At 40.5% G+C, this 22,920-nt stretch overlaps 1 protein-coding gene across 1 annotated transcript; it reads left to right on the top strand.

Moving 5' to 3' along the window:
• The first annotated feature begins 574 nt into the window (after nt 1-574).
• Nucleotides 575-21,013, top strand: LOC104689249 (immunoglobulin kappa light chain). The gene is made up of 6 exons (XM_019285590.3): nt 575-995; nt 1,110-1,424; nt 12,072-12,116; nt 17,402-17,692; nt 19,137-19,190; nt 19,905-21,013. Exons 1-6 carry the CDS (start codon nt 953-955, stop codon nt 20,036-20,038), a joined length of 882 nt encoding a protein of 293 aa, XP_019141135.1. The 5' UTR covers nt 575-952; the 3' UTR covers nt 20,039-21,013.
• The last annotated feature ends 1,907 nt before the right edge of the window (nt 21,014-22,920 follow it).

Below are 22,920 nucleotides of genomic sequence, written 5' to 3'. Positions count from 1 at the left end.
AGGGGGATCCTTTCCACCACAGAGAGGCAATTGTTTCTTCTTGCCTGACTCTCCTCAGAGCTCTGCATTCACATGCACCTTTCCAAATCACTTAGCAACTTGGCAAACCACCAGTGTGCTGCATGTGGCCAACTGCCAGCAGGAGGGAGAATGAAGCAACTCATCTTCACTCCCATCGACCAACAGCCCAGGCTCACCAGTCACAGAGGAGTCCCCCACCGCATCAGACTCAATCAAGATGTCTCTCTGCAATGGCTGTTGACAACAGCTGTTCTCTTTTATTTTCCAGTCTTTTTTCCAAGAAGTGTTTGTATCTCAGCTAAGCTATAAAACTGAAATCCCACGGCTGTGCATTTCCTCCCACACCCTAAACCAAAGCAGAGGCAAGTCCCCACAGTGGAGCTTCCACAGTCACTGCGGTTTGATGGCCTTCAGCTGCTTTGGTGGAGGGCAGTACCAGCACAGGGGCACCCTGGGCACTTATGCACCCTGCATCTAGGTGACTAATCTGAAGCAGCAAAAGGCAGTCCCCACCTGCTCTGACACTGCGCACGTCTCTGCACCCCTCAGGTGAGGTACGAGCTCACTGACCACCAGGGTAACCTCCAGGCTGAAACCTTCACTCCACCATACATATCTGGACATGCTCATTCTTGCAAACTTTTCTCAGTCACTTTGACTAGAGTTTTATAGGGCCACAATCCTTGGATTTATCAATATTTCCCACATTAACTTGAAAAGCTGAAAGGACTACAGCCTTGTTACCAGTTTTAATATTTGGCAGCCTGAAGAGGGTTTTCTGCAAAGACACCCCATCTGTTTGCACACAGAAGATTCATCATTGAAGACCATTCAGGAAAGCCACCTCCTTCTTCCACACAACGTGGTTCACATCTGGAGTCCCTTTCATCCTCCTCTGAATCTCAATGAGAGCAAAGTGTGACAAGCAAACATGCTGCTGCTGGTAGTGCTTGTGGCCACAGCCTCTTGGTCTTGTAAGTGCTTCCTTATTTTCCTACCTTTCCTCACAGGTACCCTTTGCTAATAGGCATCTTTCCGAATCCCTGAATTCCAGCTAATGACATAATTTCTTCTTTTCTCTTTCCTAGATGGATTTGCACAGGAAATTCCCATGCAGAGCCCTATATCCATCACCAAGTTCCAAAAAAGTGCACGAATGACATGTGAAATTCAAACATCGAAGGAAAATGTTGATGGCATCGTCATACACTGGTATAAGCAGAAGGAGGGAGAAGCTCCAGAGAGGCTCCTGTTCTTTTCACAAGGCAAAGTGACCACTGAAAGTGCCTTTCAAGCAAACAGATACATGGTTGAAAGAATTTCTGTCCAGAAGCAGTGTGTTCTTACAATAAAAGATGTCATTCCAGATGATGCTGCTACTTACTACTGTGCCTACTGGGATCCTCACTGTGATAGAAACGCAAAGATCATCAAGGCAAAAAAACCACCTGCAACATCTGAACCACAAGGTTGTAACTGTGCCACTCTACCAGTCTGCTCACTCCATCTCAGTGAGCTGCTGAAAGGCCCAGCCTTTTTCTGCTACTCCAAAAGAGCAGGTAACCCTGCATAAATGTCCTTCTCAAAGTCTGGTTTGTCATTAGCACTCCTGTCTTCAACACACATCTACAATTTTTAAGGTCAAAGGAAGTCTTAACTGCCTCAAGACTCAGCAAATAAATACTGGACACACACCTGCTCCTTTGGTTTACACAGCCATGGCATAGTGGTGGTCTTTAGGGGAGCAAACAGAGAAGCAGTGATCTTCCAGTCCAGCCACTTTTCTCCCACATGAAAGAGTAGGCAGAAAATAAATATGGTGTGCTGAAGGAACTACCTTGGTGGTGGGAATGATATGCTTGCCACTGCCTAACACTTTTGAGAAAAAGTTTCCCCCGTAATCTTCCCTGCCGTAAACTGTTGGGAAAACTGTAAGCCCTGTCTACCCTAATTTAGTTACTACAAAATTCCACACAGACCAATTTAAATTAGAGATTTACAGTCTCTTGTCTACCAGAGCTGATGATGTGCTGCTTATAACCATCCTCTTCCTCCATTTCATGTTAAGACAAATAGAATTGACATGGTTTAGGAATGGTATTCCCCACTTTAGTGTTCCCACTGAAACACTCCAAACCTTGAGTCGCTCCCTCACTCCCAGTTCCCCTTCCCCTTCCCACCTGCAGTGAGCTAGAGAGGAGAACTGAAGGCACAAAAGGAAAAGCTCATGGTTTGACATGAGAACAATTTACTGGAAACAGCAATGAGATAAGAAAAGGAACAGTAACAGCAACAATACTAATGACAGTGTACAAGAAAGAGGCAAATGATTCATACACGAGAACTCGCCAGATGGAGCCATTGCCATGTTACCCAGACCAAAAGAGATTCCCCCTTTTCCCCTGCCCCCAGCAGTGACACAAGGTGGTATAAAATACAGGTGGCCCTCCTGACTGCTGCAAAAATTAACCCTGTCTTGGCTGAAACCAGGATATCCATTCCTTATTCTGTACCATCTACATCATACTCAGATCTTACACCTTCCAGCTACGTACATATATACACATATCTATATATATACAGAAGCGTGAGTATCATTTCTGTAGTCAATAGCCGTCCCTCCAAGATGCCTGTTGAGTTCATTTAGTCCATGACTGTGGGTTCTATCCATCCTAGGTGTCTTCCTAGGGCAGAAGGGCTGGTGTGCTGTTGGGTGGCTGCAAGCTGCATCAGGAGCTCACAACTGGTGTATCTGGAGCAGTCCATAGTTCTTGTCCATGGTTGGTTATGGCATACAGTGGCAGTGTCATTCAGCAACCAATATTATACAATTCAACATTACAGACTGTTCTCACCCAAAAATCAAGTCCCCTTGAGGAACAAATAGCATTTCCCCATTCCTCTGCATTACCAACCACATGTACCCAGGTCCTTCAGCAAAAACAATGCCATGGATGGCTTTGCCTTTGCTTGAGGCAGGACTAATCCAAACTGTCTTCCCTAACACATATTCCTCATATGTACCATGGGGACTTTATTCCCTTCTCTGGTATGTGGCGGCTTTGAAGGGGCAGGGCCAGCTCAGTTAGTAGAGCCTCTAGTGTTAACTAACTAGGTGGCTTCTGCTAAACATAGATCCCAATGTTAGAAGGTCCCCCTACCTATTGCTTTTTAACAGTCCATTGTGCCACTCAATATTCCCAGAGGCTGGTGCATGACAGACATTATGATACACTCAGTCAATACTGTGCTCACTGGCCCAGCTGTCTGTGAGGCCATTTTTAAAATGAGTTACGTTGTCTGAATCAATTCTTTCTAGGATGCCATGTTGCCATAGGACGTCCTTTTCAAGGCCCAAGATGGTAGTCTGGGCAGTGGTGTGAGGCACAGGGCATATCTCCAGCCATGCAGTAGTTGCTTCCACCATTGTAAGAATGTAGCGCTTGCCTTGGTGGGTTTGCAGGAGTGTGATGCGATCAATTTACCAGGCCTTCCCACATTTATATTTCGACCATGGTTCCCCATACCACAGAGGCTTTACCCTCTTGGCCTGCTTGATTGCAGCGCATGTTTCCCAGCTGTGGATAATCTGGAAGATAATGTCCATGATTAAGTACACCTCTTCATCAAGAACACATCTGTATGTTGCATCTCTTCCCTGATGACCTGAGGTGTCATGGGCCCACTAAGCCAGAAATAATTCATCCTTGCCGGTCCAGATCCATCTGAGACACTTTAATTTTGGCAGCCTATTCCACCTGTCCATTGTGGACAATTCTTGGGCACTTGTGCATCTAACACAATGTCCTTCTACAACCAGCTTCTCTACCTGGCCAGTGATGTCTTGCCACAGTTCAGCAGCCCAGACGCATTCACCTCCACACTGCCAATTGTTCTTTTTTCATCTCTCCATCCACCCCCACAGAGCATCTGCTACAATCCATGAGTCAGGGTACAGGTAGAGCACTGGCCATTTCTCTCGTTCAGTGATATCTAAACCCAGATGGACAGCTTTCAGCTCTGCAAACAGACTCGATCCACCTTGTCCCTCAATAACTTCTGCGACTCACCATGTAGGACTCCATACAGCAGCCTTCCATTTTCAGTGTATCCCTACAATAAGCAGGAGCCATCAGGAAAGAGAAGGTATCACTTTTCATTTTCTGGTAGCTGATTATAAGGTGGGGCCTCTTCCTCCTCTTCTGTTTAAACTTCCTTTGCTGTGTTGCCCCACACAATAATGTCACCAATGTATTGCAAATATTCTGCAGCCTCACTGTTTTCTAGTACAGTCTGGATCAGTCCATGGCAAATAGTGGGGCTGCGTTTCCACCCCTGGAGGAGTCCATTCCAGGTGTACTGGACACCCCTCCAGGTGAAGGCAAACTGTGGCCTGCACTCTGCTGCTAAAGGAATGGAGAAAAATGTATGAGCAATGTCCATGGTGGCACCCCTTTGCTGCCTTGGACTGCAGTTCATACTGCATTTCCAGCATGTCCGTCACAGCAGCACTCAGTGGTGGTATGACTTCATTCAGGACATGATAGTGCATTGTCAGTCTCCACTCTTCATTGGACTTATGCACTGGCCATATGGGGCTATTAAAGTGTGAGCGAGTCTTACTGACCACTCCCCAGGTCTCCAGTTCCTGAATCTTTTTATGGATGGGAGTCAGAGTCCTGGTTGGTGCGGTATTGTTGACAATGCGCTGTTGTAGTGATCAGTACCTGTTGTTCTTTGACCCTCATCAGTCCCACAGCAGAAGGGTCCTCTGAGAGACCAGGCAAGGTATTCAGCTGTCTAATTTCCTCTGTCTCCACAGCAGCTATCCCAAAAGCTCAGCGATACCCTCTTGGGTCCTCAAAATACTCTCTCCTGAGGTAATCTATGCCAAGGACACACAGGGCCTCTGGGCTGATCAGAAAGGGGTGATTTTGCCATTCATTCCCAGTCAGGCTCATTACAGCTTCCAGTACTGTCAGCTGTTGGGATCTCCCAGAAATAGATTCTGTCCCTACAGATCTTGATAGCATCAGGGTACATTGCATACCAGTGTCAACCTTAACTTAAAGCTTCATACTCTTGTGCTGGGCCATCAGATCCACACAGTCCAATAGATCTGATTGTCCCTTTCCTCCACCTGGCTAGAGGCCCCTCTAATTCTGGTCATGGTACTCGTTGCTTAGTTCTTGTAATCATGAATTGGAGGTCCCTTCAAGAGGATCAGAAGTAGCATCACCCCTCCTATTTTGTCTGAGGATTTGCCCACTGTAAACTGGAGGGGCATTTATCCTTTAGGAATTTCCTGCAGAGGTTGTCCTGGGTACAGAAGAAAAAAAGAGGGGTGGAGTTTCTAACACTGTTTAATTCCATACTGTTCACATCATGGCGGGAGCTTGGTTTCAGCAGAAAATGCTGAGCCATCGGAAGCTGGAAGCAGTCAATCTTACCTCGGTCATGGGAAAGAATAAACTGTTCCATTAAACACATGGCCATCGGAAACTCAAAAAGGATAAATGCTCCTACTGCCACAGCTGCTGCTGCTGTTGCTGTTACTTCTGCAGCTGCCGAGAACACCACTGCAAGCTGCAGTGCCCACCAGGACCACCACTGGGACAATCACCGCCCTGAGGAAAGGGAGACCCCTGCACTGGGACCTCTGCTGCAACTGATGGAGCCAGTGTTTTTCAGCAGCATAGCTCCCGTTCAGACTAACTAACTTCCCACGTCCTGTGTGGCCCAGTACATGGGAAGAGGGGCCAGGTCCCACTTTCTTCTTTGTCTCAGGTTGTGCAGGGCCTTGATTGGTGAACAACCTTCGGTATGTAAATCACCTGTGTTTTGTGTACTTTAATAGTGTTACTGCTCATTTTTCTTATTTCATTCCATGTTTTTTCTCAAGTAAATGGTCCTTAACTCAGAATCTCTGCTTTTAGTCTCTCTCTCACTCGGAGGTGGTTGGGGGAGAAAAGAGAAGTTTAAATAGGGTTTACTCTTCCAGCTGTTTTTTAAACCAACACACTCATGTACTTGTGCTGCTAGGGCAGAGGTGCTTCCTCATGTCCTCTCTGTGGTCACACAGGTAAAACCACCTCGAGGTTACCTTGTGGTATGTACCCCTCTCTCCAGCAGGAGAGTGCATGCTCCCAATAGCAGAGACTGTGGTCCATACTGGCGGGACATAAGGCATTTCCTCTCTAACATGCTTGAATCTTCCAAGTCTGTCCACAGTCTTGGGCAGTGTTTCCACAGCCAAGGCACAGGTTGGTAGGGAGGAAAATAGATGAACATATAGTCAGATTCAGGTAATCACCTGAAGCAATGTTTCTTCTCCTTCTTTCATTGACATCAATGAAAAGGATGCCAAAGGCTTGGTGTACAATGATGGTGAGCTCAATACAAACTTCTGCCACATGGATTGGGTACACTGGACAGGGGACTGCTTGTTATTTGAATCCCTACAGATTACCTTCAGCACAGCTAATTTGCTCAGGTACTGGATACCTTTCTCCATGGCATCCCACCTACTTGGGTACCCTATTAGATCATCCTTGAGACAATGAAAGAATTCTTTCCTTCATGCTTGACAGGAGTCACCTCCAGAAGCTGAAAGTGTCCTCTTCCCAATCCCCTTGTCAATGCCCAGATCCCGGGACAGGGATCCCAATTGCCTGGCTTCACTACCATCTACTTTCATACTGTGGGCCACGATTTCCCAGCATCAGAGCAGGCAGGTCACAAGGGGCTCTTCAAACTGGCAGCTGAAATCTTTTTGCACATCTCACAGCTCACCTGGGGTAGGGATTAGGTGTTTATCTCTGGCCTTGCCTCTTCCTCCTGTTGTAAGAGCCCTATTCTTATTCATCCCTCACTAAACAAACTGATTTTGTCTTGAATTTCTTCTTCTGTATGGGGGCAACTTCTACCAGCATGGGTTGTTCCTCTCATTCAGCTGCAGTTTGAGTGGCCACAGTGCCTCTTGGTCTGTTTTCCTCCTCTTCCTCCTGAGGGTGCTGTGTAGTATTGAACTGTATCCAGTAAAGAGTAGCCAGGGCACATTGCAGTAAGTTACACCCCTGCCAGGGTCGTGTAGATGTTCAGGGTGAAATTCCAAAATATTGGAGCAGAATAATCCTCCAAAAGCTAGCCCATTTTCTCCTACATTCCATGGCGCTCACGACTCTCCACCCTCGAGTTAGATCTCTGAATAACCTCCCTATATATCTCTGTCCTGACTCTAAACATGGTGTGGGCCACTCTGAGGAGACCTAGCAGACTTAGCAACAAGAACATGCTTTCCTTAACATCCAAGGGAAATTCAAAATTTTCGAAAGCTGTTGTAATAGGCCTGAAGCAGGAAAAAGGGGTGAAAATCTTGGGAAGACCATCCTCTCCTTTTTCTTCCACAAACTGTGTATGATTATTGTCTTAGGTTACAATGTAAAATGCAACCAAAAGTAGTATTCTATCACCATCTGTTAAAACCAGGTGGGACAGTGTTCTTTATTTCTTCCATGACACAGCCCTGATAACTCCCGCTGGGTGCTATCTCTGCTAATGGGCCATCAAGGACCCACTGCACGACTCATAGAATTACATCATCCCGCTCTGAGATGCTCCGCCCAGGGGGAGGAGCCAAGAATTCCCCCCTTTGGAATACCACAAGCAGCCTTGCCTACTGGATTCCCAGAGGACAAGAGCTACCACTGGACCTTCAGGTGAAGACCAGACCCTTCTACAGATCACTGCTTCAACACAACCACTTAATCTGGACTGCTACCACCACCCTGACTAACAGAGTACCAGGTTGTATCCTGATTGTGTCAGTGTTCTTGCTATTGCATTGATTTCAAGTTTCCTATTAAATTATCATTCTGACTTGTGAACCCCCACTGGTTTGTTTTCAAGCTAGTACAATTATTAATAGACTCCCAAAGGTTCCACCCAAGGTAAGGGTAGGAGAGCAACACTGAGTACAAATCCTTCATCGCCCTTGACGTTGTCATGCCATTAGCTGATATCTGCCAGTACATCAACAAAGCAACCCTGATCCTTCTCCCTGCTCTGAAAAAGAGCACTGCAAGGAGCACATACAGGAATATATACAGGGTTAGGTACCACAGCCACATGAACAGATCAAGCAAAATGGTAACCAGTGACTTCATATTTAATATAAGAATCTCCTGGATCAAAATTTGTTTTCAACCGACTGCGGACAGACCTGTTGTTTTCTCAACATTTCATATTCCATTTGGACACCAAATAAGGCTGTCATGGTTTAGGAATGGTACTCCCCATTGTAGCGCTCCCACTGAAATTCTTCAAACCATGTTATGCTTGCTTGCTCCCCCTCCTCCCTTGTGGAGGGCTGGAGAGGAGAATTGAAAGCACAAAAGGCAAAAATCATGGGTTGAGATATGAACAACTTACTGGAAACAACAATGAGATAAGAAAGCAAACAGTAACAGCAACAATGTTAATAATGAAGTGTGCAACATACAACACAATTCCCACGTGATTGTTTGGAACTGGCATTAGCTGACTGCTACCTCTGGCCCAGAACCAGCATTATCCAACTGTTCACTCCACCACATTTGTATTTGACCATCTGGTATTTGACCAGAAGGAACCCCTTCTCATCTGGAAGACACTCCCTTCCCCCACACCCAGCAATAAGGTGAGGTGGTGTAGAATAACTTGCGTGTCCTAGCCATGCACTCTCCTGTCTACTGCAAAAATTAATCCTGTCTGGCCAGAACCCAGACAGGTGGTTTCATTCACTGCATGTGTAAGGGCATGGCAGGAAAAGCACCAGTCAGCATCATTCTGTCTATATCACTCCTGCCCTTGATTTGTCGTTGTGATTAGGATGTTTCTGTCCAGAAGACTACGAAGTAGACCACTGGGTTTTTTTACACCTACTTCAGCAGAAAGACCTTCACCCTCTCGTTCCTCCCTCTAGACGCAAATAGTAATTTCTCAACATAATTTTGCAGTCAGTATGCTACAAGAGATCCCAGAAGTACTCTAACTCAATTTATTTTAAATGCCAAACTAAGCATGCAGGCTGTTTGATTGACAGTAGTGGTGACTCCTCTGATGTTATCTTGGGCTGTTTTATAAGAAAAATCTGCGCAAGGAAAAGCCTCCTTCTCCCACCAGCTAGTATATAAAAAGCTGCCAGTGAGCTGCTGTAGCAAAGCCTGGAGCAATTCCAAGAGATGGGCAGGCAATAACCTTGTACTTGGGGCAAGAAAAAGCAACCTGCAGCACACAGACACTTTCACAATACTTTTGGTGCTGGCTCTCCCTCCTTTCCCTCTTCTGTGTTCAGACAGTGAGAAATGAACTTCATGCTAGTAGTACTTGATGTCATGTAATTGCAGATGTACACCATTGGTAAAGAGCAAGATTTTCACCTGAAGATACGTGGTTTTTTTTAATTCAGAACTCTGTGTTCTTATTTGTTGTCTAAAATTGAAGAAAAACCATCATCAAATTCTAAGACATTAAGTGGAGGGGCTATCTTGTACCACTTCAGGAAACAGATTTTCTCTGAAGGACATTAGCTATTGGCTGAACATCAAGATGGACATCTGAAATTCCTGACAACTTCCCAGCAGCCAAGGACCAGGTCTTCATGCAAACTCCCAGGGATGACTGAGAAAAATTTGGATTTTCTTCATCAGTGTTATATCAAGAGAGCATGCCAGCTTATTGTAAAGTCAAAACATAGTGTGAAACACCTGGATTAAATACTTTGGCACGGGAACAAAGCTCATTGTCTCTGGTAAGTACCATTATCACTGAAATGATTTTCACAGAATCATTCAGGTACTCAGATAATCAAGAATGAAAGACTGTGAGGAAAATTAATTTCTCCCTGATAAATCATGTTTTGTTTGTGAACTGTGCATGGTGCTCCAGTTGGGTAGGTAGATCATCAATAAATATATTAACCTCATGAATAGAGATTGCCTCTGGAAAAAATGCTGAATACTTATAAAGGAATGGAAAAATGAGGAGGGGTGAAAAATTTAAATACTGGGATGGTTTCATCCTATTCTAGGAAATAAAAGTGAACTTCTTGAAAGTTAACTCCCAGAACAGCATGTGAGAAATGAAAAAATTTCCTAATGGCAGAAGTGGTCTGGTCTAAATTGATTGGGAAGAAAAATTCCCTCAGTGTAATAAATTTCTAGTTCCTGGCACTACTGAAAGAAACTGGTTTACTTTTGCATTTGTATTATTTTTAATTTTGGTGAAGCTATGAAATCAATAGGATGAATGCTGTTTTCAGTATAAAGCATATATCAATGCCTACACTATGTTACTCAGAAACTACAAGACATTATCAAGGTGGCTATAATTACGTAAAATTACAAACTGCTGAGGAGAGTTACAGAGAAATTTAAAATGTTTTCTATCCATTCCTCTGACCAAAAATTTTCAGAACTTTTTACTCACTACAAAAATTAAAGTGTTTCTAGAAATGACACTCTAGTCAATGTTGAAAATTCAGTTATAGCACTCAGTCAGATTTATCACCAGCCTCTAAATCAGAGAGACTTTTTCTGTAGCCTATGCAAGAAAAGTGCAGTGCAGAAGATATTGCTAAGCATTATCAGACTGTGGGATCCTGATGTCAAAATATTTGGAAGTGGAACTGAACTTATAGTTTCAAGTAAGTACAAAATGTAAAACTTGACTACTTCTGAAATGCTTTTCAATACAGCTAGATATTGGCTGGCATGAAATGCTCTGCTATTTTAATTCTCTCTAATTCTAACTGTTCTGAATGTTTTGCAGGATTTCCCCCTTAAACAGCATTTCCATTTGCAGAACACAGTGTAATTGTTCTGTATTTATGCATGAAATGGGGAAAACACAACAGCTATTGAAGCACAGACCTATAACTTATCCCATTATGATTTTCTATGTAAAAATGAATTTAAATATGGCAAAGAAAGCATTTGGAGAACAGAAAGATGTTTTTTGTCTCTAAATATGCACATTTGACCTTTGTGATATTCCGAATTCATTCTGAAAGTAGTATGTCCAACCTCTGTGTTACACATATTCTTTGAAAAGCAAAGAATCTTCTGGAGAAGGCTTTTGGGTTGCCTAATTGCTCCCTTCCAGTACCTGAAGGGAGCCTGCAAGAAAGATGGAGAGAGACTTTTTTACAAGAGCATGTAGCCACAGGACAAGGGGGAATGGCTTCACACTGAGAGTGGGATTAGATTAGATTTTAGGAAGAAATTCTTTACTGTGAAGGTGGTGAGGCTGTATCTGACTATACCAAATGAAAGAGTTATTTGAGATATGCCCAGAACAGTAAGTTGCACCTTTTAAGATAGGCGTAGTTGAAAGGCTGTTCTCTCTTCCTAGCTTTTGCAGAAACTGCTTATTATCAGTTATTACTACTATTCAAAATATTTTGCTTCAAGTAAACCCTAGGTGCTGTGATACTTGCCTACAATTTGGCTCCACTAAGCATCTGAGATGGAAATAGTTTGCCTAATTTTGACCAGCTGAACATGGTGTATCTTGTTAGTGGGAGTTTTGATTCCGATTGATGCAGTTTTGCTTCATGTTAGTGCTAACGAAAATATTGGTCAATAGTCTCATGCTCTCAGATCTCTGCATAATGTTCACCAGTTCTAGGTCTGATCTTATGTGGGTGTATAAGAAGCAAATTACCTCACCAGCATCTGATCAAATAGATCTTATGGTGATGCTGCCTGTTTCCAGAAAGCAGAGATGGAGTGAAAGTGCTCCATCTGCACCGTCCACCTAAACTTTCAGAAGACACCAATTAGTTGAGAGGAATCCTGTCCATTTAACAACATATATGCCCTCCAAAAATTCCACATTTTTTCCATTCTTTTTTTAATTTTATTTTAGGTGACTGCTCCTTTTTTTACTATCCTAGGGTCTAAAAATTGATTATATGGCAAACCTGATTTTCCATAAAGAGTACTATTTACCCATGCAAACACAACTGAGCTGCACTGATATTGTAAAGGCTTTATTCACTGTGATTGGTTATTACAACAAGGTGTTTGGCTCAGGTACAAAACTCATTGTCTCAGGTAAGTGGTATGTTGTAAGTTGTATGTATATTGTTCATACAATAAGCTATAGGAGCTTGGAGTGGTCCTAGATGAGTTTTATACTGTCTCAGAGGGCACTCAGCCCACTTAGAGCCTCAGTCAACACCATTCCTTGTGCAGGATTTTCCTACCCCGCTCACCATTCCTACGTTGAGCCTTGTGGTATTTGTAATGCAGTGGTTTAGGATCATAAACATGTCTAAAAAGGAACTATTGTGAGCCACTTTTGATCATAGTTCTTCTAGAAATCTGGTGGAAAACGGTCTGTAATAGTTTTCAGAGACCTCACTCTTTCCTCCAGCTGTACTGAAGGAATTAGCAGGGAATCAAGCAGCTGAGAATTAAGCATAAAAAAAGAACACCTCTTTCTAATACAGATACAAAGAGCAGTATGCAATGGTCATTGCAAAAAATCTTTTTTAATTAGGCTAGTAAAAGTGAAATAACTTGTTCATAATTATTTTGTCACATACACAATACTTTGGCAATAGAAATAAATTAGTACCTCCAAATGTTCTTCTCATCGCTTTATAACTGCTTATCAAATTAATTAATTATTCCATATTAATTATGGTGAATTACTGCTTCATAATTGCTTAATGAAGAAGTCATCCTTTTTTTGCCTTTCTTGCAGAGACATTTATTTTAATAGGAAGTGGAAGACAAAAGTATTTTTTCCCACTACATGTGCCTTTTAAATGCCATAATCCTGAGTGAACAACTATACAAATACAAGGCAGAGGAGCTATTGCTACCAAGTGTTTTAAGCCTGGTTAATACATAAACCTATATTAACATATCAAGCCAAGATTGGTTTTAATGATTTATGCCAGAAGGACTAAGTAATTCGTGCCTATAATTCAGTGGAAATATCTGTGGCATGATAAGCTTGTTGTTTCTAGTGAAAACCCTTACCTACCTAATCAGGTAGTTTCCTATCTGCAGTTTAAAATAAATTCTTTCCAAGCATCACTCTAATTCTGTAGGATTTTTTCTTTATGAGGACAAGGCTTTTGACTCATTAATAGAGTAAAAGGGTTGCAGTTACTTCACATTTAAGAACTTGAAGATCACTAAGAAATGGAGAAAACCAGGACTTAGGACAAGGGGTTTTGTGAGTAGCAGGATTAACTGAGATTGAATCCAAATATTCTACATTCACGTAGCCAAATCAAGAGAATCTTATTGTTCGTATTATAGTTGTTAAGCCTGGTACTTTTCCAGCCAAAATCATAGAATTGTAGAAATGGCTTGGGTTGAAAGAGACCTTAAAGATCATCTAGTTCCAACCCCAGTGCTGTGGCCAGGGACACTTTCCACTAGATGAGGTTACTCAGAGCGACATCCAACCTGGCCTTAAACACTTCCAGGGATGGGGCATCCACAACTTTTCTGTACTCTCTATTCCAGTGCCTCACCACCTTCACAGTAAAGAATTTCTTCCTAAAATCTAATCTAACCCCGCTCTCAGTGTGAAGCCATTCCCCCTTGTCGTGTGATTACATGCTCTTGTAAAAAACTCTCTCTCCATCTTTCTTGCAGGCTCCATTCAGGTACTGGAAGGGAGCAATTAGGTGACCCAAAAGCCTTCTCTTCTCCAGGCTGAACAACCCCAGTTCTCGCAGCCTTTCCCCATAGGAGAGGTGCTCCATCCCTCTGATCAACTTGTTGGCCTCCTCTGGACTTGCTCCAACAGGTCAATGTCCTTCCTGTGCTGGGGACCCCAGAGCTGGATGCAGCACTCCAGGTGGGGTCTCACCAGAGCAGAGCAGAGTGGCAGAATCCCCTCCCTCACCCTGCTGGCCACACTGCTTTGGATACAGCCCAGGATACATTTGGCTTTGTGGGCTGTGAGTGCACAGTGCTGGGTCATGTCCAGCCTCTCATCCACCAGCACCCCCAGGTCCTTCTCAGCAGGGCTGCTCTCGATCTGTTAATCCCTCAGCCTGTGTTGATCCCAGGGGTTGCACCTTGTACCTGGTCTTGTTAAACTTCATGAAATTCCCATGGACCCACTTCTTGAGCTTGCCCAGGCCCCTTTGTATATCATCCCATCCTTCAGATAGAAGCTTCAGTAAAGGAATGTACCAGTGTGGGAGGGTATTTGGTATTTGGTTCTGGTGCAAAACTCATCATCTCCAGTAAGTGTTTTCACAGTCATGTTTTTAAAAGTTTTGTAATGGGAAAGCTTCAGAAAGAAGGCTGACAGCTCTTTAAGGTATCTGGAAAGGCTCACCATAGGTCAGGACTATACTATATTGTTACCAGTTATACTCCCTGAAGTTGCTGTCAAGAAGGACAAGAATGCTATTTATGAGCTGAGTGTGCTGAGTGCCCTCAGCTCCCACTGGCTTGAAGTGGAACAGAGGAGCTTTGAATGTCAGTACAAAATTACTCCATTTTGTGGTATAATCCAAGTCGTGTGAATAAAAATTTCAGTTTAAGAACACAGTGACCTTATTTATAAATCTTATTTATAGATACTTATTTATAGATACTTATAGATACTTATAAAGAAACTGTAGAGGAGTTTCATTAAGAAAACTTTTGACAGCTGATCTATATAAACACATATTTTGAGCTTAATTTTTTAATAGCTCATTGGTTATGAACCTAACTCCAGTATTTTGTTTGAACAATGTTTTGCAGCCTTGCTGCATTGTTACATGAGAGAAAAATAGCTTAAGAAATATCTGCTTATACCTATATATTATGTGAAAAAGTAAGACCTATATACCTCTTAAAACCTGCCTTAGAAAACTGTTTAACAAGGTAAACCACAAAATTTTTCAATGTTTAACTAAACCAAAACTGACGGAGGAGTTCATTACTTTAAAATTCTTCAGAAAGAATCAGATAATTTGCCCAGAAAAGCCAGTGTAAACTGTCTTGCTGACTTCAATGACTTTGCAGATCAACCTGAAAATACATCAAACCCTACAGCCAATTCTACAAGTTTTCATCCTTTTTTTCAGAAACGTGCATACAAATATTTTTTTCTCACATACAAACACACACACACACATATATATATATGCAAAACTTGTTTCCATTCTCCACTGTCATCCATTTACCCATATATGTACATGAGACTCTTAAATGCATGCACACAGCTGCAATTACTCAAGCAATGTGTTTCCTCAGCATTGTGGTATGATTTAGATGTTTCATGTAAGCTATGCACCTAGGGTGTTTTTACAGTAAATGGAATGACATCAGCAATTCCAGAGGTGGAAATTATTCCATCATAACAGAAGTCTCTAAAATGAGCAGTATGAACTAGCAGCTGGAAGAAACTCTCTTGCGTCTCTATTTAGACTTGATAGCCTAAGAGAATAATGTAAAACTAAGCTATTATATGTACTGAAATTAGTCAGAACAACTTACTAAGCTTCGAAAATCTAAAAGAAACCTCTAAAATAGTCATGAAGCTTTGCAGAGTGCAATGTCACTGGGGCAAGAGCTACTTCATGGTCTTCTGAACATATATGACTCTGGAACAAATAAATAATTTTAGAAATTACTTTAATCTTCCATCCTTGGGAGGACTGATGCAAATTAACTCCTAAATTAATGCTAGAGAATGATAAAGTTGTCAGCAACTTTATTTCTGTTACAACAGAGCTTGGTCCACACTGTCATTTTAATGACATCTCTAAAACGAAAGAAATTCTTAATATCAGGAAGGTAGACACCCTTTTGAAGGTAGACGGGTCATCTTTCTTTTTAAACACCAAATTTGAAATACTTCAAAGAATCATTAAGTTGTTTTAGGGAGAATGCAATGTAGAAGATTTCTCTAGAACAGCCAGATCATTTAAAGAAAGGTGGAAGATTTTTGGCAAAAAATGTATGTTTACAGTAACGTATTTTCTCCCAGTGCATTAAAATTGCACCACTCAGTCACACCACAACTTAAACCCCATGCATTTACTTGCACCAATTCAATGGCAGAGATTTACATAGGAATTCAAGGGAAGAAGCGGGATAAGGCAACACCTTATCCCAGCACCTCTGCTGCCTTAAAAAAATAGTATTAAGCTGTACTTTCTGTGTAACAAAAGTCAATTTTGAAAACTGTATCCAGCCTCTACTTGCAGCTAAGCATAGGCAAAAATGATTGCCTGTGAGCACTGCCTATGCACTCACTGCAGAAGCTCATGTTTACCTAAATCAGACCCCTAAATTTACTCTCCACTTAAATAATATCAAAATGTCATCTCAGTGTGGACAAAATCTGGATGATTTTGTCTCCTCCTAATCCAGAGAGGATCCAGGCTTAATCCAGAGAGGCAAATGAAATGGAGAATACATAAAATTAGCTTGTGGAAACAGCTCACTTTTAATTTAAAATATATTCATGTATGTTCATACTGAGCATGTTTACCAAAGCACAACATCAATGATAACTCTGGCTAGATATGCTGTTTAGATCTGAAAATGTTATCCAGCTATAACATGTTCTTCTGCTTTAGTTTAGTTTTGGTTTTTCATTTTCAGATGTCTTAATTAATCATTTAAAAAGACCTAGTACGGCAGAATGGCATTGCCAACCTTTGGTGTCCAGGGCATTTTGTGATTCCATTTTCCTGTCTTGATAAAAATCTTCACCTGGCAAATACATGGAATGTCTTTAAACCAGAGCAATTATAAATCATTGTTGTCTTCCCTTCCCTCACCCCCTAAAAAATATCACAAAATTAATATTGGCTTTTAAAAAATTAATAGATATAGCAGATGTTCATTATATAGCAGTGGGGACTTATACTGGGGACATAAGACTGCTAGGATTTTAAAGGTAGGTGGTCTATGTCTAATATTCTGCGGACAAAATTTTAATGTACTTGTTTTTGCATAAATATTGTAAAGCAATATTAAATTCCTCTTATTGAATAAATGAGCTTATTCAGGAAATATTGCTATTATTTAATAGTTGTCAGAGACTTGAACAGGCAGATACACTTTCTGACAGCAGTACTGCTTGGAAGGTTGCAGGATATAGGCTCTTGTGTAGGCACCTGAAGATTTCTAACTCAGTTTCAAGTGAGATTAGCAGTTATTTATATATCCAACAGTATTTCAGTTTCTTAATGTTTCTCAAAAGAACATTTACATTTGTTATGAGCATATTAACATTTGTTAATAAGGCATTTATTTTGTTGCTCTTCAGAATTTGTATTTTTGGCTGTGTATTTATTTGCTGTACACTATTGATCTTCAAAATCTCTGTTTTTCTAATTTTCTTCCTCCAATAATCCATCCAGAAAAAGGAAGTTCTCCACCAGCAAACTCTGAAATCCTGCAGAAAAAACATGAAAATCAGATAATATATGTTTGCCTTATTGAGAAATTCTACCCAGAAGTTATCAGGGTGACATGGACTGATGACGAAAAGGAGGTAACAGACAATGTAGTAAAAGGTGATACTTGGCAGTCCACGAAAGAGGATGAATACTCAATTGCCAGTTGGTTAACTGTACCAGCAGAGAACAAAGACAAGAAATACTACTGCAAATATGAGCATGAAGAGGAAAAGGCTTCACTGCCAACACAAGGTATATTCTACATGTTAAAAATGCAATTTGATGTACTATTATAAACATCATTTTTCTTTACAATAAAATTAGAGTAATACTTTCTATTACTGTTTCTGAAGACATCTGTGCTCCTAGGCACAATAGCTAAAATACACAACTGGAGAAACCACCAAAAGTTTTCCCAGGAAAAGTAACCTAGCCTGTGTTATGGTCCTCAAATAAGCATCCCATTGTAACAGAAAAATAATAGTTATTTTAAAGTAGTGAACCTCATCAGGTGTAAACTAGCACAGCTCCAAAAGATCTGCACTGAAACATGTCTGTTACTTTCCATCTTACAGAAGCTTCTGAAAACAGTATTACATCCCATAGTGTACGAGTGTAAGTCCCTCTGACACCCCCTGACATTAGTCACAGCTATAAAAAACTAAGCAGTTAAAAATGAGGTTACTGAGGGTGTAGAACAAAGTTTAAAAATATTACTTGCCCACAATCCAGAAATAGTAACTTAATAGCCATGTATAAAAATAAGATTTTGTTTTTAATTGTGGATTGATTATGCAAAGCCAAATCTGAAAGACAATGCAATTTTAAAGAAAAAGTAACTTACACTCAATGCAAACTGTTTAAATCATCTATAAGAAAAGTGGTCCAAATTGGTTTAGATTAATCTTCTCTCCATACCTACCTTTGCTTATCTTACTATAAATTAACCTAACCCAAATGAGTGAGAGCATGGCCATAAACAACAATTACATTTTAACCTTCAAAATATATTCTGACAAAAAACCACTTCAAGCTTATTCAGATGGAGCATGTATGTAGAGGTGAAATATAAATGTCTTTAATGTTTATATCAATGCACACAAAGAACATAAACAAGAACAAAATCAAATTTGCTACTTCAGGAACAAAACCAATGTATTTTAGAGAAAAAACAGCACCAGGATTCCCAATAGGGAAATTTAAGATCATACAGTCCTCTGTATGATCAACAACCACTGTTGAACTGTTGAACAACCACTAACATATTAACTGAAGTCTCTTCCAACGTAAATTATTCTGCATTTCTAATAACAGTAGGCAAATAGACTTCAGCTGCTTCACTGACAAGGTCAGATGGTCAAACTGACTCCCATTACAAATCAAAGAGACTTCGCCAAGGAACAGCCTAATGGACACATTCCTGAAAGGGCAAAGAAACATCTCCCACTTAGGGCAACAAATTCCCAGCCACTTCTTTGAGCACATCTCCTCTTCCAATTCTCTCTGTAAATGAATCCTACTTGTGAATATCTGCTTTGCAGACTGATCTTAAGGCTCGTTTTTTGTTATTTAATACTAACTTTCAATGTCCCCAGCCTTGTTCCTGTACAGCCTCTTTTTTCCCCTATTCCTCAATTCATGTTTGTTAAAACTAAAGAAAAGCCTAATTGGGGTATTTAAACTCTCTTTCCACTAGATTCTGTGAAGACTGCTCCTCAGGAAGAGGACTGCGGAACAGTTTTTAATAGAGGTAATTTAATGTGTTAAAATGTGGGAAAGTGATGCAATAGTTAGATATTGCTACATATGTTCTGAACATTATGAAAATTATCTTTCTTAGTAGTATACAGGAAATTTTTCAAGTCTGAGGTCTGCAACTCAAAAACACTTCAGCGCTACTCTTAACTAACTCCTTATAAGGTGCTCTCCTACTTTTACCAGGTAGCTTTATTAAGATGCTACAGATGCTGTTTAGGCTACTAGATTACTAGCCTGCATTAAGCACCACTTTTTAAACCCTTGGAGTACTAAACGCTAAACACTTCAGCTGATGCTACATCAGCCTACCAATTACCCAGAACTTTGCACAAAGACATTTTTTTGGCTTGAACGGGATTTAGGAAGAATCATGAGAACTTATGTTCAAAAAAGCAACAAGAAGGATTCAAACAAACATCGTAGTAAGTGCTGGAAGCACTACCATTATGCTCTTGCCTTTACAAGGAATAATAACCCAGTGGCACTGAGAGTCAGTTTAGTGCTGAGAAACCCACTAGGTCTAGAACTCATTAGCAGTGCAAACCCATTTAAAGAACAGTCAGATATCGTACGTATTTATGCTGTGCATTGGTGTCAATGTAATTGCAGCAGTAAACTGACTAAATTGTTTCATTTCTATCCAGTTTTTAGGAGGCTATACAATATTGACATTAAACAAGACTTTTCGGTCTTATATTTGTTACAGATCAGTTAATGCACAGGACAGCATATTTAGTATATATCATCCTTCTTCTGAAGAGCTCCATGTACTATCTTCTCATACTCTTCTTCATCTACAGAATGTGGGCTTCAACCAAGTACCAAGGAAAGAAAGCATAAATGCTGGTTTAAGAAAGGGCTACAAATTGATCTTCAATTTACTTTGCCATATGCTTACCCATATAGACTCCCCTACTCTCAGTGTTAGAGGTAACAGGAAAAAAAAATCCGAAAATAATTTTCTGGCATTAGCGAATAAGGGCTCATTTTGCTTTACTGCTAGTGTTTTTATATCAGTCTGGTTTTCCTAATTTTTTTCTGAAGATTGAATAAAGATAGGCAATAGGAATAATGCATTTTAATCCAAGTCCGTGTTGCAAAATGAAGAAGGTAGCCATGTCAAAAGTAGCTATGCATCCAGAAGCTTAGGGGTATAACAGGGCTTTTGACATATAAAGCATGGATGTGTTTTGTCATTGCATTTAAGGCTTAATTAGGAGCATTCCTGCGCAGTAAATTCACAGGTATTGGTTCATTTTACTCTCAGTGATTTGTTGCAACTCTCATGTACCCAACAAATCAGGAATTAATTATTCTGAAGTGGTGTGCTTTAAGAGACAATTAAACAAAACTTTAAAAAGTGAACAAAAGAATTTTGAATAAAGAAGTCAGACGAGAATAAAAGCAATGCTAAGGTGCACATGTGAAGAAATTGAAGAAATCCACCAGCACTGTGACACAGTCTGAAAATCTGCACATTGTAATTTTAAAAAAAGAAAACAACCACAATGATCATGAACATCACCTCGTCTAAAGACACCTTTTAAAACTGAGCAAAACCTCAAAAGTGACCCTCTGAAAGAATATTTTTACAAAGGAAGAAAAATTCTCGGAGACTTTGAACTCTTAATCTCCAAGTTCCACAAATCATTTCCTTTCAAATTTATGTGGAAAAATAGGAAGTAGACATATTGGGATAAATCGCTTGCTTGGTTTTGGGCAACACTGCTCTAGGTTTTGGAGATATGTCCCTGCAGCATTTACACTCACTGTGTCTGTAATGATGATGGCAATAAAAGCTTTCCTCCAGCTGTCTTTATGAGGCCTGTGTTTGTTCTCCAGCATATCCACAGCCTGTACAAAGGTGTCTAGAAAACCTGATTAATTTCTCTGTTCATATAAATTTCTCAGGAAATCAAAGGTCCTTAAAACATCACTTTTCTGCTTTTCAGTGTATTAAATAGGAACACTTTTACACTGAACAATAAATGCTAGTTTGTTACATCTTTTGTGTTATAAAACAGAAAGCTAAGCTTTGTAAAACAGAGATAAGCCAAGCCGAGGGGAAATGTTACAACTGGACTGCCTCCTAGGGCTCATCGCCATTGTAAGGGAAGGAAAACATATGAAGTTGAGTTCTAACAACCACAGCTGTTTTACTAATAGCATACCTTACAAACTACATTAGAATCTGCATATTGAAGCAACTAATTACTGCCTTCAATGTCATGTTACTCTTCAATGTGAAGAAAGATGTGATTTCTAGTCTTCAGTAAAACTCTGTTTGAGAAATACCTGGGATCCCATGCTATTATTTGTTAAGATTTGGTTCCAATTAAGGTGAGCTAAAACAGCTACAAAGGTATTTTTGGGATGCAGTAACTGTAGATTTCAGTAGCATCATGGATTTTACCTGGATATTGCATGGATCTCCCCTACATTTATCTCTGCTAGACAAATGCTTGACTGTGTAAAGGAACCAAGATCTCTCAATATATGATACCCAAATCTACTTTTTGTGTCTTCTGCACAAAACTGAAAGATGTTGTCCATGCAGTTCAGAAAAACAGAGAAAAAAAAACCACAGCAAACTCCTTGCCTACATGCAACCCTAAACCGTCACCTCTCAGTTTCAGGGGTTTTTCAAATGCTTAGTTGCCAGTTTTACACCTTGCAACAGCTCACATGTCCCTGAAGTTTATATATAAACATATACTGTTCCTACTAAGATTTTAATTCTTATTTATTTAGCTCAAATAAAAGGAAAAGTGGATTTTTAAGGCTTCTAAGTGCTGGGGCATTTGTTTGCAGGAAGGTTAGGTTATTTAGTGGAAAAACCCTATAAACTGAACCAGTCACAACTGGTTCAGAGGAGGTGGGCTGCGATGAGAATGGGTGATTAGCTGAGGACAGTTAGACCACAGCCTTTTACCACAGCAGGCTTCTAAACCATTTCCTTCTAATACAAATACAAAGTTACAAAAACCACATGCCTAAGTAACTTGTGAATATCACCGTGAAACTCAGTGTTTGATACATGTTGGTCTAACTGCACGCTTGTCTTATGTAGGGACTATTGCTACCCCAGTAACTCAGGCACTGCAGGGTGTCTGCAGGACTTGAAGTCCTAAGTGCAGGACAGAGTTAGATGTTATCTGTAACTGTAAACTTCTGCTGTTGGGACTTTGCTAACACTTGAAAGACATGACTTCTCAAGTACATATCTTACCACAACTGATTTTCAGTGATTTCAAGCTTCTACAAGTATGAGCTGCTCTACTGTTACGGAGTTGCAGAATTAATGCAAATACTACAAAAATGGTTATGGACAATCTGGTGCTTCTAATGAAAAGAAGATAGAACACGATCAACTTTTGCCATAAAAGTACAAAGAAGCTATCAGCACAAATGAATATATTTGTGTAAAGGGATTTGCATATTCTTGATCATGCTAGAATAATTTTGTGTCCTATACAGTAGAATTACTTACACATGCTTGAGAATTATGACTTCTCAACAATCAAACAACCTACAACAAGTGATACAGAAACCCTCTCGTGCATTCTTCTCACGGGTAGTTGTAAATGAGAAAGATCTACATACGGATGATTGCAGTCTGCCAACAGCTAATGTCTGTTGATAGTAGGTACCAACATAAATAAATTTTAAGAGTGATTCAAATCATAGACTATTCAGTTTGAGATTTTGAAACTGCTAGAGAA

The sequence above is a fragment of the Corvus cornix genome, chromosome 2 (genome assembly GCF_000738735.6).
Source record: "Corvus cornix cornix isolate S_Up_H32 chromosome 2, ASM73873v5, whole genome shotgun sequence".
Lineage (NCBI taxonomy): Eukaryota > Metazoa > Chordata > Aves > Passeriformes > Corvidae > Corvus > Corvus cornix.
The sequence above is the reverse complement of the archived record's forward strand: the minus strand, read 5'-3'. Positions and strand labels throughout refer to the sequence as shown.

Bases quoted from the DNA above. Each gene is read 5' to 3' on its own strand.
- LOC104689249 (XM_019285590.3), top strand. From the start codon at position 953: ATGCTGCTGCTGGTAGTGCTTGTGGCCACAGCCTCTTGGTCTT. The intron at 12,117-17,401 runs GTAAGTGGTATG...TAATCCATCCAG, and splicing joins TACAAAACTCATTGTCTCAG to AAAAAGGAAGTTCTCCACCA. The intron at 19,191-19,904 runs GTAATTTAATGT...TATTTGTTACAG, and splicing joins CGGAACAGTTTTTAATAGAG to ATCAGTTAATGCACAGGACA.